At 45.0% G+C, this 15,588-nt stretch overlaps 1 protein-coding gene across 14 annotated transcripts in view; it reads right to left on the bottom strand.

Moving 5' to 3' along the window:
* FHAD1 (forkhead associated phosphopeptide binding domain 1) overlaps positions 1–14,565 on the bottom strand; it is a 162,584-nt gene extending 148,019 nt beyond the window's left edge. For all 14 annotated transcript variants that reach the window (XR_005196334.1, XR_005196336.1, XM_017504765.2 and 11 more), the window contains exons 1-2: positions 14,421–14,565; positions 9,245–9,351 (exon numbers count right to left, since the gene is read on the bottom strand). Coding sequence is in view for 12 of the 14 variants with exons in the window: in XM_017504765.2 (XP_017360254.1) it covers positions 9,245–9,337 (93 nt within the window). In the remaining 2 variants the exon portion in view is untranslated. The remainder of the gene's footprint in view (positions 1–9,244; positions 9,352–14,420) is intronic.
* Between the last annotated feature and the right edge of the window lie 1,023 nt (positions 14,566–15,588).

Raw genomic sequence — 15,588 nt, 5'->3', positions numbered from 1 at the left:
ATGAAGAAATTAGCCAGATATGGTGGTGCGTGCCTGCAATCCCAGCTACTCGGGAGGCTGAGGCAGGAGAATCACTTGAACCCAGGCAGCAGAGGTTGGCAGTGAGCTGAGATCACGCCACTGTTCTCCAACCTGGACAACAGAGTGAGACTGACTCAAATGAAAAAAAAAATATATATATATATATATCTGTACACTCACGCTCACAGCAGCGTTATTCACAGTAGCCAAAAGCCGGAGGCAACCCAGGTGTCCATTGACAGATGACTGGATCAACAAAATATAATTCAGACATGCAGCAGCACACTATTCAGCCTTAAAAAGAAAGGGAAAAAAGGAAGGAAACTCTGACACATGCTGCGAACCTTGAGAACGTTATGCTAAGTGAAATAAGCCAGCTGCAAAAGACACTTACTATACGATTTAATGTCCATGAGGAACCTGTAATAAGCACGTTCAGAGACAGAAAGCACTTTCTGTCAGAAAGATGGCAGTTGCCAGGGATTGGGGGTCTGGGGGGCTGGGAGAGGAAGGGGAGCTTTTCTTTAGTAGATGTAGAGTTTCAGTTTTGCAAGATGAAGAGCGTTCTCGTGGATGGATGGTGGTGGCAGAACAACAATGTGAGGCCGGGCGCGGTGGCTCGCACCTGTAATCCCAGCACTTTGGGAGCCCAAGGTGGGTGGACCACCTGAGGTTGGGAGTTCGAGACCGGCCTGACCAACATAGTGAAACCCAATCTGTGCTAAAAATATAAAAATCAGCCAGGCATGGTGACACATGCCCATAATCCCAGCTACTCAGGAGGCTGCGGCACGAGAATTGCTTAAACTTGGGAGGCAGAGGCCACAGCGAGCTAAGATTGTGCCACAACACTGCAGCCTGGGTAACAGAGTGAGTGAGACTCTGTCTCCCCACCCCCACAAAAGAACAACAACAACGTGAATGCAATTAATACCACTGAACTGTAGACTTAATATGGCGAAGATGGTAAATTTTATGTTATGTGTGTTGAATAAACAGAGATGATGATCTAGTACTTTTCTTGGAACTTCTTGCTCTTGCAAGCCCTGCACATGCTGGAGGGAAAGTAGGCCCATCCATTGCTGTGATATTAAGGGAGAAAAAAGTTTCCCGAGGACTGATGAGATCAGAGGAGGCATGTCGCAGAGCACAGGACGCCCGGAGGGGAGCCAGGGCTGAGTGTGCCGGCACAGCCGAGGCGGGAAGGTGAACAGCCTGTCCTGATGGGACAGCGGGCAGCTGCGCTTCCCCCAGGCCTGATGCCTCGGTGGATTTCACCGCAGCACATGGGAGGGGTGAGCATCTTTATCCAGGCCCACATCACCCGTTATCTTCTCTCTCAAAACTTGAAGGGTTCACTCACAGTATGGGAAATGTGAATCAAAAATGCCGTGGATGCCATGTTGTGCCTCCCAGATGAGCAGAGATTTGTCAGGTAGGTCACACACTTCACCAGGGGGGGAGGGGGTGCCCCCACTGCTGGGGGGGCCCTGACCCTGTAAGCCTTCACTGGAAGGCAGTGTGGCGATGCCATCAGAGCTGCAGCCATACAAGCCCTTGACACGGCACATGGACTCACACGTCTGTGAAATGATGGGTAAAAGCTATTCAGTGCACCATTGTTTAATAATCATAAAAAAGACTTTGATACAGGCTCTGATGGTTCTTATCGGCAGCCCAGAAATGGCAGGTGCCAGGCAAAGGGATACGGCTCGCGGGGTTGGATGGTTCTGTTGCGTTTGTGAGATTACTCCTGTGCCCTGACCTCTGATCCCATATGAGAAGGGGTTGACCTGCTATACGGAACATTCCCCCCAGGGAGAAAAAAGTCAACTAGCAGGATGCTGTCCACAAAGGGCGGAAATGCAGGCACAAGTGTTTCTCCCGCATCCCCTGCGGTTTCTGTCCTTTGCTTTTCTCCATGGTCTTCTAGCCATGGCACTGCATTCGCTCGGGCTGCCCTCTAAGTTAATTGTAAAGGGAATCCTGAAACCTCCCCAGTGAAGGCCAGGGAAAAGGGTAAGGTCCTAGGAAGAAGATCAACTCTCCACTCTTTTTTTTTTTTTTTTTTTTTTGAGGCAGAGTCTCCCTCTGTTGCCCAGGCTGGAGTACAGTGGCATGATCTCGGCTCACTGCAACCTCCCAGGTTCAAGTGATTCTCCTGCCTCAGCCTCCCAAGTAGCTGGGATTGCAGGCATGTATCACCACACCTGGCTAATTTTTGTATTTTTAGTAGAGATGGGGTTTCACCGTGATGGCCAGGCTGGTCTCAAACTCCTGGCCTCAAGTGATCCTCCCACCTTGGCCTCCCAAAGTGCTGGGATTACAGGCGTGAGCCACTGTGCCCGGACAGTTTTCCACTCTTTGACCTTTGCTCCTCTTTTCCTCAAAACAAAGTATATTGAAATCATACACAAAAAGAAAAACAAAAAAGAGCAAACAGGAGCTCCCCTGATATCAGAATGGAAGAAGCCACTGTCCCTGGAGATGGCACAGCAAGAGGGAGGGAAGCGTCACGGCTGGGCTCTCAAGGTGCAGTCCTGGAAGCATCTCTGTGGGGACCTCCACTTGAGCAAAGCAGAGAAATGGGCAGATTCCTGACCTTACCTAATCCCACTGTGTCAGAAGCCTGGGGATTCATGTTTAAAAATCACACTCTTATGCACACAAAAAGCCCAACAACCATTGGCTTGTGACATTGCTGCATTCTGGAAGAATTAAGTCCCTTTCCTATTGGTGTTTAAGTAACAGCCACATCCAACTATAAACATTACAGTTCAAAAACAGCATCATATTATATGGATTATAATCAGAAGGTTCAGCTCTGAAATGGGCGAAGCTGGTGGCCGAGGTTTTCCAGCCCTGTGCAATGCGGGAGGGGAGATTCTGAAAGGAGCTTCTGATTTTATCACACGGCAACCAGGGAGCCCATTTCAACAGGCAGGACTCCCACTTGATGAAAATCCGTCAGTGGCATCTTCCCATCATTTTTCAGATAAAGACCAAAATGCTTAAGGTGGCATGAAGGAGTCCTGCCTGCCTCTTAGCTCTCCCCCTTCCCACTCTGACCTCTACACACTGGTTTTCTTTCAGTCTAACAGGCGTACCACATGCTCTTCCACCCCAGGGCCTTTGCACATGCTGCTTCTTCTCTGTCTAGTTAAGTCCTCCTCATCCTCTATATGCCTTTCCTTTAGAGCCCTGACATAGGCTTGAAACCATCTGCAGAGCAGATCCTCTGATAGGAGAGAGACCTATGTCTCTCTCCTAGCAGCTTCCTGATTGCAAAGACCATGTGTGAGTATCCCCAGGCTTACCTCTGTGCTGGGGCTCCAGGCAAATGTCTGTGGAATGAATGAGTGATAATAACAGCAAAAACCAGGCTGGCTAAAACAGGCTTCCTGTTGCCATTAGGAAACCAAACTCCTTTCACGATACAGAAAAAAAAAAAAAAAAAAAAAAAAGTCTGGAGAGCAAAACCCTACAAATATCAATTCGGATTGTCCCTGAGTCATATGATTACAAGTGACTTTTATTTTTTTCTTCACAGTTTGTTTTCTCCCAATGTTTTAAAAACCAATAGGTACATAATTACCTTCCATTATCAGAATATGTGAATGATGTTAGAATATTACAATATCAATAAGCAAAAAAAATGTCAGCTTTGCAAATCAATATATTTATAAATCTTTAGAAGCATGGCACCTATTCTTTAGATTTATCCAAGTAAATAAAACAATCTTTTTTCTTTGCTAGGTATAACTGCTGAGTAATTTCAACGCTGATTTTTTTTTCTAGATTCCTGCACCTTATTTAGTAGAATGACTTCTAATGGCACAAATAAGACAAACGATAAATTGACTGTTGAATTATTACTCAGGGTGGCCTACAGCTGATCATGCATGATTCTCAAGTTAATCAGAAAGGCACAGTGAAGGCAGAAGCAGGGTAATTTTCACCTTATCTTGTCTTATATTTTCTGAAAAATATGGGCACCCTGTAGGTTTCAGTTCTTCAAAAACGAGTCTGTGTCCCCCACATCCCTTCTTAAAGCAAATCTCCTCTCCCAAATCGATTTAAGCTTTGGGAAGAGGATTTCTCTAAGAGAAGATATAAAAGCCCATTAAAAGTCTATTCACAAAGCATCTGGCAATTCATGTATCATCTGTTCTCTCGGGAGCCAATGTAAGCACATGCTTCTGGAAATGCAACTGATTCCTTCATAAATCAATGGAACTGTTGCTGACAGTGGTGACTTACTTTTTAAACCAAGGCCAAGGAGCAGTAAGCAGGCTATTGTTTTTATACAGTCAATGCTGCTCAATTTCTGTCTGTCTATCTCTCTCGCTTTCTCTCTCTCTCTCTCTCTCTATATATATATATACATATACATAATATATATATATACATACACATAATATATATATATATATATATATATATTATAATTGTCCTCATTAGTTTCCTTTTCCAAGTACTTGTTAATATCAGTGGATACCCATCTTAACCCTATGAACAAGAATTCTCAGTCTCCATGTTACGTAACCATAATAATGATTATGGTGTCATTTATTTAGTACCATGTGCCAAGTACTTTATATGCATTTTCTCATTTAATCCCTGCAATCCTGTGAGATAAGTGGTTTACAGATGGAGAAAATGAGCTCAGTATGATTAAGTAATTTGCTCGAAGTCACACACACAGAAAACGGTCTAAGAGATTCAAATCCAGGTCTGTCTCCAAAGTCTGTGCTTTTAAAAATTACTAGTTTTCTAATATCATAGTCCAGTTCAAAACAGAGATCATTGTCTCTACCTTGGCCACTCAGAAAGTAAAGCTACCTTAAATCTATCCCTTGTTATGATACAGAAGAAACTACGATTCTTTTTATTTGATTCTTCCTCTTTGCACAAGAGCAGTTTTTTTGTGTTTTTGTAGGGAGACCATGTAATGGATGAGAATCTCAAGGGAAGGTATGTTGGGTTATTTTAAAATCTATTGCATTTACAACGCTCTCAGAAAACTAGAAATACAGAGGGATTGTTCTCCATTTGATAAAGAACATCGACAAAAAACCCTACAGTTAATATCATATTTAATGATGAAAGACTGAATGCTTTTCCCCTAAAATCAGGAACAAGGCAAATATAAAGATTTATACTGCTCTTAAGCAACAGAGTGCTAGAAGTCCCAGCCAATGCAATATCTCAAGAAAAGAAAATTAAAAGTATACAGATCAAAAAGGTAAAAATAAAACTGTTTCAGTTTGTAGATAACATGGTAACATCCTAAGAAAGTGACAAAAAAAACTTCTAGAAAGTTCAGTTAAGGTTGCAAGATACCATATACGCATACAAAAATCAATTATGTTTCTATATACTGGCAATGAACGATGGCCACTGAAATTTAAAGTGTAATACTATTTACCGTCACAAACAAAAAAGGAGAAATTAAGTACTTATGTATAAATTCAGCAAAACATGTAGCTGAAAGCTACAAAGTATTCATGAAAGAAATCAAAGACAACCTAAATCAACACAGAAACATACCGTGTTCATGGATTGAAAAACAACATAGTAAATACATAAATTCTCTCCACATTGATATATAGGTTTAAACATAATTTCTATCAAAATCTCCGCAAGACGGTTCATAGATGCAGACAGACTTATTCTGAAATTTATATGGAAAGGGAAAGGAAGCAGAAGAGGTAAAACAATTTTGAAAACAAAAAATGAAATGGGAGGAATTACTCTATCTGACTTAAGACATACATAGCTGCAATAATCAAGACTGTGTCATTTGGTAAAAGGGTAGACACATAGATCAATGGAACACAATAGGGAACTCAGAAACAGGCCCCTCACAAGTATGGCCAAATGATTTTTTACAAAAATGCAAATGCAATTCAATGGAGAAAGAATAGTCTTTTCAAGAAATGGTGCTGGAGCAACTGGCTATCTATAGTGGGGGAAGAAAAAAAGAACCTTGACCTAAGCCTCACGTTGTATACAAAAATGAATTAAAAATGGTTCATGGACTCAAACATAAAACTCTAGAACTTTTAGAAAAAAAAAAAAAAAAAAAAAAAAAAAAAAAATAAAAAAAAAAAAAAAAAGAGAGAAAAAACTTTAGGATCAAGGACTTAGCGAAGTGTTCACAGATGTGACACCAAACACATGGTAAACTGGACTTCATCAAAATTCACACCTTTGCTCTGAGGAAAGCAAAAGTTTCTCCTCTGTTAGAAGGATGAAAAGACAAGCTACATAGGCTGGGAGAAAATATTTGCAAACCATATACCTGACAAGGCACTCATATCTGGAATACACACAGAACTTTCAAAACTCAACAGTAAAAAACCCAAACAGTCTAAGCAGAAAATGGGCCTAAGACCTGAAGAGGCATTCTATTAAAGAGGATATGCAAAAGCCAATTAAGGACATGAAAAGATGTCACGCATCACTAGCTGTTATGGAAATGCAAATTAAGAGCATGATGAGATATCACTGTATTCTTACAGAACAGCTAAAATAAAAATTAAAAATGACAACATCAATTTTTACAGACAACACTGTATTCTTACAGAACAGCTAAAATAAAAATTAAAAATGACAACACCAATTGCTGGTGAGGATGCAGAGAAACTATCTCATAGGTTACAGGTGGGAATGTAAAACAGTACAGTCACTCTAGATAAGAGTTTCACCGTTTTTTTTAGACACCAAACATATACTGACCAGAAGATCTAGCAATCACACTCCAAAGTTTTATCCCAGAGAAAGTAACAAGTATGTTTACCCAAAAACTTGTACACAAATATTTATAGCAGACTTATTTGTAACAGCCCCAAATTGGAAATAATAAGAATGTCCTTCAATATGTGAAGGCTAAACAAACAGTGGTACATCCATACGATGGAATCCTGCTCAGCAACAAAAACGAACAAGCCGACAGCCTAAATGGATCTCAAGGCATTATGCTGAGCCAAAGCAAAGCAAAGCAAACAAAAGCTCCAGTCTCAAAAGGCCACACACTGTACAATTTCATTTCTTTTTCTTTCTTTCTGAGACAGAGTCTTGCTCTGTTGCCCAGGCTGGAGTGAAAGAGCACGATCTTGGCTCACTGTAACCCCCACCTCCCAGTTCAAGTGATTCTCCTGCCTCAGCCTCCCAAGTAGCTGTGATTACAGGTGCCCATCATCACGCCCAGTTAATTTTTGCATCTTTAGTAGAGATGGGGTTTCACCATTTTGGCCAGGCTGGTCTCGAACTCCTGACCTCAAGTGATCCACCAGCCTCGGCCTCCCAAAGTGCTGGGATTACAGCCATGAGCCACCACGCCCGGTCATATAATTTCCTTTCTATAACATTCTCAGAATGACACAATTCTAGAGATGGAGCACAGATGAGTGATTGCCAGGGGTAGGGGTGGTGCAGAGAGAACGTATTGTGGCTATAAAGGCTACCAAAAGGGAGACCTTTGATGACGGAATAGTTTTATATTTTGATTGCAACACACAAATCTATTCATATACATGTGATCTATAAAATGGTACAGAACTACTGTCTCTCTCTCTCTCTCTCTCTCTCTCTCTCTCACACACACACACACACACACACACACACACAAACACACAGCACCTATGTCAATTTCCTGGATTTGATATTGTTATAGTCACACATAGTTTGTAACCATTGGAGGAAACTGGGTGAAAGGTAGGTGTGATCTCTATGGAACTTCCTGTGAATCTCTAATTTCAAAATAAAGAGTTAAAAAAAGTCTCTTGAGTAAGGTCTGAAAGAAATCTGCTTTTCACAGTTATGAAGAGATTCCACAGCATTTCTCTTTCCACTTCAATATTTTAACCCCCTTCCATATTTCGAAAGGCTCAGAGCCACTGGTTTCATTATTCTTCTCCTTCCTTCAATTTCCTCGGCTGTCAATGAGCTGAGGCTTTGGACCAAACCACAGCTAACTCAAAGAATGAAATGAAAGAATGCCCAGGCTAAGCCCAGGACTTGGAGGTCCAGGGCTTCCCTGGCCTCTGAGGGGCCCACAGCAGTCCCACGGGGTTTTGAAAGGGAGAGAGCCCTAGCCCAGAGCAGGCAAAGGCCAAAGCACCAGGTCTATGCCCACCTTCCGAACCACACATCAGGCTGCTGGGGAGATGACCACAGGTGTTAGGTAGGAGGTGGTACTCCACTCCAGAGGTGGGGCTCAGACGCCAGACCAGATTGAGGACCAGCTAAAACAGGGCCAAGGTGAAAGCAGTTTTCAATCAGACCTGCCCACCAGTGTGCCATGTCAATTTACTATTGCCATGGCAACACCTGGGAGTTGTCACCCCTTTCCACGGCACCCAATGATCCAAAAGTTATTATCCCTTCCCTGCATAAACCACCCCTTAATCTGCATGCCATTAAAAGTGAGTATAAGGTCAGGCACAGTGGCTCACACCTGTAATCCCAGCAGTTTGGGAGGCTGAGCAGGCAGATCACAAGGTCAGGAGTTCAAGACCAGCCTGGCCAACATGGTGAAATCCCATCTCTACTAAAGATACAAAAAATTAGCTGGGCATGGTGGCAAGCACCTGTAATCCCAGCTACTCAGGAGGCTGAGGCAGGAGAACTGCTTGAACCTGGGAGGTAGAGGTTGCAGTGAGCTGAGATCACGCCACTGCACTTCAGCCTGGGTGACGGGGTGAGACTCCGCCTTGGAAAATAAATGAATAAATAAAAATTAAAATTAAAATTAAAGTGAGTATAAATATGACTGCAAAACTGCCCTGAGCTGCTACTCTCTGCCTACGGGGTAGCCCGGCTCTGCGGGAGCAGTCACACAGCTGTCACACTGCCGCTTCAGTGAGGCTGTTTGCTTCTACTCCTGGCTTGCCCTTGAATTCTTTCCCAGGCAAAGCCAAGAACCCTCTCAGGATAAGCCCTACTTTGGGGCTCAGCTGCTCTGCATCGGGTGGGACATCAACAGATGTGTTCAGCAAAGGACAGCATCATGCTCTGCACAGCACTCAGCTTCACTCTTTATCCCAGGGAAATGGGGTACCCTTGGCAACTGGCTGTTGGTGGCACACAAAGGAAAGGTATGGCTGTTTGCTTAAGGCCATGTTGTACAAGAGATTGGTGTCCACATAATGCTAAGGTCTGTTGGAGAGGGAAGGAAGGGGCCAGGGAGGGGAAGGGAACAGGTGGGAAGACTTCTTACCTGTAAAACAAGGTCTGAATCTTCATGCCTTCCAATTGTGGTACTTTTATTTAGGACAAAAAAACCTTCTGCGCTCTTCAGATAGGCTTTCATTCTCTCTGTTTTCCCTACATAAGGTTTTCAGAAAGAATTTTGTTAGAAAAATTCAGTCCTCCAATTATTCAGCAAAGTCACACTTAGAATGAATGAAATAACCATTGAGTCATGTCCAAAGTGAGGAATTCGAAGAGCGGGGAGTCGATAGATGAGTCAACAATGAGAAGGACAGTTCTGCAGGGTTTTTTTTTTTTAATTTATTTTATTGCATTTTAGGTTTTGGGGTACATGTGAAGAACATGCAAGATTGTTGCATAGGAACACACGTGGCAGTGTGATTTGCTGCCTTCCTCCCCATCACCTACATCTGGCATCTCTCCCCTTGCTATCTCTCCCCAACTCCCCACCCCCCACCATCCCTCCCCTATTTCCCCCCAACTGACCCCAGTGTGTGGTGCTCCCCTCCCTGTGTCCATGTGTTTTCATTGTTCAACACCCGCCTATGAGTGAGAACATGTGGTGTTTGATTTTCTGCTCTTGTGTCAGTTTGCTGAGAATGATGGTTTCCAGGTTCACCCATGTCCTTACAAAGGACACAAACTCATCATTTTTGATGGCTGCATAATATTCCATGGTGTATATGTGCCACATTTTCCCTGTCCAGTCTGTCATCGATGGACATTTGGTCTACTATAAGGACATGTGCACACGAATGTTCATTGCAGCACTGTTTACAATTCTGCAGGTTTTTAAGATGATGTCTTCTAACCATGAAATCTGGCATAGGAAAGCCTGGTTCTAATCATCAAACAGAGGGCATTTCTTAAGTAACTCAGGACACAAACAAAAGCTAAATCAACCTGACAACAAATCTGAGTTCCACTGATAATTGCTCTCCACCACCCAGCAAGCTTAGTATGAGCTTAGTGATCTGACATACCAGAAATTCAAGTTCAGTGCTCCTAACCCATCCCTTACTAGCTCTGTGACCTTGGAGTTACTTATTCGCTCTCCATGACTCAGTTTCTTCATCTATAAAATGGGTATTATTTTTTTGAGACAGGGTCTCAATTTGTCTCAATCAGGGTCTCAATCTTGGCTCACTGAAGCCTCAATCTCCTGGGCTCAAGTAATCCTCCTGCCTCAGCCTCCCAAGTAGCTGACACTACAGGTGCATGCCACCACACCTGGCTAATTTTTTGTAGAGATGGAGTCTTGCTACGTTGCCCAGGCTAGTCTCAAACTCTTGAGCTCAAGCAGTCCTCCCACATTGACCTCCCAAAGTGCTGACATTACAGATGTGAGCCACCACACCAGCCTAAAATGGGTTTTGTGAGGATTAAATGCGGTAATACATGTGAGGTATCTAGAACAGTGCCTGGCACACACTGAACACTCATTTGTACTACTTGTATTAGTGTTGTTTAACCTGGGCTTGTCAAACTCTGATCCAAGGAAGCCTAAACTTCTATGGGGCTTATTTTATTCATTCATTCATATTTAGAGATGGGGTCTTGCTCTTTGCCCAGGCTGAGTGTAGTGGCACAATCATAGCTCACTGCAGCCTCAAACTCCTGGGCTCAAGTGATCCTCCTGTCTCAGCCTCCAGAGTAGCTAGGAATACATGCATGCCACCATGCCTGCTTTAGAGTTCCTTGAAGCGTTAGCATTGGAGAGGAAGGCATTCAATGATGTTTTTCTTTTGAAATCACTGTATGTCTTCAATTATTTAGTTAGGGGAAAAAAGATTATTTCTAAAGGCAAAACATCAAGATTATAGCTCAGCCATGTGGTCAGGACCCTGGACAGGATTTCCCCCAACATTTTACTATAAAAATGTCAAACATACCGAGAGGCTGAAAGAAGCAGATAGTGAGCTCCTATGTACTCACCACCGAGATTCTATAATCGGCATTTTGCCATATTTGCTTTATTACATATCTTTCCATCTAACCATGTGTCCATCTTACATTGTGGTGATTTCGAAATAAGTTCTGTACACATTCTTTTAAGACAGACACTTCAGTGTCTTTAGAAAGTGCTAAAATGTCAACAGTAATTCATTTCAATGCTTGAATCCGATTTGAGATTAGGTCCAAACATGCAGTGTGATGTCATATACCTCAATGCCTTGTCAAAGAAGAACAGTCTCTCTCTTTCCTATCAAGTGAAAAGTCACTGAAATGCCAAATTATTGGACTATGGATAAAAACAAAAATCAACTAGTTGTGATGGCACAGAATCTCAGGGCTGGTTCCGCCTGTCACCATCATCTCTGTCATCATTCATGAGTCCCTAATAAGTGCCAGGCACTCCTCCTTGAATATCCTCTTTTCACCCTCAGAGCAACCCTGCAAGGGTGTGATTATTGTCCTACTTTACAGATAAGGAGAGAATGAGCTGCAGAGAGGTTAAGGTCACCTAGCATTAGGTCAGGGAGAGAACGCTGAGCCCAGCCGTTCAGGCAGCTCACCTTTTCACACCTCCATCGCTGCTGGGTGGGGAGGGGATGGGTTGGAGGAGCAGACAGAGGGATTGAGTGGGGGAAGGGAGAGGTTGTCCTGTTTTGTTGACACTTGGGACATGAAATAACAGATAGCCCTTAACACCAGAATTCTATCCTCTGAAAAAGAGAAAAGACCCTACCTGGGAGTAAGAGAAATAAAAACAAGCCAGGTAGTTTATGTTTGTGAATTCCAAAGCCTATGAGAAACTCTCAGAAATATTAATACTTTCATATCAAGATAAATAATATTTTTAAGTCTGCTGTCTTTAATAGAGATAAAAAGACATTTCTTTTTCCAAAAGAACCACGCCCTATTGCCCTCAAATTGCCTGAGTTAATAATCTTCAGTTGAGGAGGACTACATTATCAAGTACCACATTCAAAACTCAAGTAAAACTGACCTAAAGTCAACTTTCGAGAAATGTCCCTTGCGAGAAAGCCACAGGAAATGCCACCAGAATAAAACCCCAAACCTGGATGATTGGCATTTTTTGTTTTTCAGCACTTCCCCAGATGTTCCCACAGCTGGTGCCTTGTGGTAGCTATCTGGCCACCCCAGCTAAAGGCGACTTCAGTCACTTCTTTGTCTAGCTAGCATGTGTCGCTGCTGTGGTGCCTTCCTTGAGCTTATCATTCTGTCATTTTCTTGTTCGTTACTTAGCTATGTGTTTACTGTTCCCCTTTCACTAAGATATACGTTCCAAGAGAGTCAGAACGGTGTAGCTTTTGTTAGTCAATTATCTATGGGTTTCTTGTGTTTTTACCCATCTTCAGAGCAAAGACACTGACAGATTTTGTTCCAAACAATCTTTCCAAGGACATCTGTAGGGCAAGCTTCCTGGGAGGATAGGGATAGTGTCCCTGTCAAGGGCAGAGTAGATATTTGTTTATGATAAAGATGTCATCTCTGGCTGAACATGGTGGCTCACACCTGTAATCCCAGCACCTTGGGAGGCCAAGGTGGGCGGATCACCTGAGGACTCAGGAATTCAAGACCAACCCGGCCAACACGGCAAAAGCCCATCTCTACTGAAAATACAAAAAGATTAGCCGGGCATAATGGCATATACCTGCAGTCCCAGCTACTCTGAAGGCTGAGACAGGAGGATGGCTTGAATCCGGGCGGCAGAGGTTGCAGTGAGCCGAGATTGTGCCACTGCACTTCAGGTCTCAATTAAAAAAAAAAAAAAAAAAAAGGCCGGGCGCGGTGGCTCACGCCTGTAATCCCAGCACTTTGGGAGGCTGAGGCGGGTGGATCACGAGGTCAAGAGATCGAGACCATCCTGGTCAACACGGTGAAACCCCGTCTCTGCTAAAAATACAAAAAATTAGCTGGGCATGGTGGTGCATGCCTGTAATCCCAGCTACTCAGGAGGCTGAGGCAGGAGAATTGCCTGAACCCAGGAGGCAGAGGTTGCGGTGAGCCGAGATCGCGCCATTGCACTCCAGCCTGGGTAACAAGAGTGAAACTCTGTCTCAAAAAAAAAAAAAAAAAAAAAAAAAAAAAAAAAAAAAAAAAAAAAAAAAAAAAAAAAAGAGAGAGAGATCATTTTTTTCCAGGGCAAAGGTTGGGCACTGGCTAGCAGCTCCTTTTAAAAGACTGGAGTTTCCTGAGCTTGGGGTTCCTTACTGGGAATCAGACTTGCAGTGTGCACAGCATCCGTCTGGGCTGCCCTGATCACCCCAGGGGTCTTGCAGGGCAAGCCGAACCAATGCAAACATGAAGCTCACAGTGCCTGCTGTGCTGAGTAATAACATCCTTTGTCTCTGGTCCTGGTGTCTCTAGTCTTCTGCTAGCATCATTAAGCAGTGGCAGACTCACTTAGCTTGCAAGTAGTGTAAAATCTCAGACCCTTTGCAGTTCCTCACAGTTCTGTTCATGATTCCAACTTCATTTTTCCTTTCAGTATTAATCCTAGATGACATTTTGAAAAAATTGTCTATTTCTTTAGCTGAATGTGTTGGACAATATTTCCCCACTTTAATTTTGCCCTGTGAAGTCACCTCCCTACCTGAAAACACTGTAGAAAGTGATTAGATGTGTTAAACTCTGTAAATTAGTTCTATGACATAGGGCACCGACCATGGAAAAGAGCAAAAGAGCTTCAATCATCTGCACTCCCTGCTCCCGGGTCATCACTGAGAGAGAGAAGCAACATGTCTATTGAGGGGGTTATCAGATCTTAAGTGGCCTGTGAGCCCTAGAAATACTTCAATATTTAGAAAGGGAGAGGGTTTTTTTGTGTGTTTTTTTTTGAGACGGAGTTTCGCTCTTGTTCGGCAAGGGGGTTCTCTCTGACCGCTGGGTGGGTGTCGTCCGTAAATCAGGGGCAGCAGGGGTGCCCCTCCTAACCCCAGCTGTACCCCCCAGGACTTCCCAGAGTGGCATGACTGGTGCCAAGGAGGGGTCTCAGGCTCCCGGGGTCTTCCTCCGCGGGAGGGGTGGGGGCTGCACCTGGAAAGGAGGGGTTGGTATTGGGGCAGCTACTGCGGTGCTCGTGGGGACCGGAGCCTGGATTCCGGAGGATGGGGCCAGGGAGTCACCCCTTCTCCTTCTCCCAGCTCTAGTCCTCATGGGGCCGCCCCTTCCGGCCCCCGGTCTCTGCCCACCGCCCCTTCGCGCGCGGCACTCACCTGGTCGGAGGAGGAAGCCCACGCTACGCCGTCCGCCGAGGGCCCTGCCAGCTCGGGAGGCGCCGGGCCCGCTCCGGGGCGAGGCCTCCCGGCCGCGCTCCCACGGAGTCTCCAGCCGGCACCCGGCACCCCGCGCGCCCGTCCGGCCTGTGTACGCGCGTCGCCATGGCAACGCCGCCGCGCGCTGAGGGGACCGGCCCAACAGGTGGGGGCGTGGCCTGCGCGGCAGAGGGGGCGTGGCCTGCGCGGCAGAGGGGGCGTGGGGCCGCGCCGAGGGCGCCCATCCGGGTTACCGCCTGCCGCGCGCTCCAGGCCTCACGAGACTGCCCCGTTTCACAATGGGGAGGCTCAGAGGTCACGGAAGTGGCCCAAGGCTTTACAGCGAGGAAAGAGCAGGGAGGAGATTTGATTCAAGAATCCTTTTCATTACCCCTCGCCGTAAGCTGAATGCGTTGAGGGAGGGTGAGGGGCGATAGGGAGAGGCAGGAGATTGATGGAGACCCTTGGAGGTTAGCATGCCCCCTGCCCTACCCAAATCTCCTCCTCTCCGTTACAGACCAGAAAATAGAAAGAGTAAGCCAGAGGGTTCCTCTGGGAGTGGGGTGGGGATTGGGAAAGGGATGGGGCGGAGCGAACAACTTTGAAAGAATGAGGATTTCTTCCATGTGCTGGGGAAACAAATATTTCCAAACTCACAATGCTGCTGCCCCTGCTCCTCCCTGTTAAGAGTGACAGTTATTCGTTCTTTTGCTCTTTCTCTATCTCTGCAAACATCTTCTGAGTCCTATGAATGTCACACGCTGGTCCCAGGATACACCTAGAACAGGTATTGTCCTTGAGAAGCCCCTTGCTGGTCGGCACAGGACTCAGGGGTTGGAGTGAGTGGAGAAGATGGGCAAATCCTGTCTCCCACCGCCGCCCACCTCCGCTTCGGGGCAGACCGGCCTTGCTGACTCTACCTAGAGGTGATTCCTTTCACTGGCAGGAAATGGCTGACCAAGTACCTCAAAAAAAACTCTAAGCGTTTTTGTAAGAGAGATGAACAGGGGCACACTCTAGCCTGGCGGTAAAGTTTGGCTGTGTGTCCCCACCCAAATCTCATCTCGAATTGCAATCCCCGTATGTTGGAGGAGGGGCCTGGTGGGAGGTGATTGAATCCTGGCGGCAG

The sequence above is a fragment of the Cebus imitator genome, unplaced genomic scaffold, assembly GCF_001604975.1.
Source record: "Cebus imitator isolate Cc_AM_T3 unplaced genomic scaffold, Cebus_imitator-1.0 Scaffold15, whole genome shotgun sequence".
NCBI lineage: Eukaryota > Metazoa > Chordata > Mammalia > Primates > Cebidae > Cebus > Cebus imitator.
The sequence above is the reverse complement of the archived record's forward strand: the minus strand, read 5'-3'. Positions and strand labels throughout refer to the sequence as shown.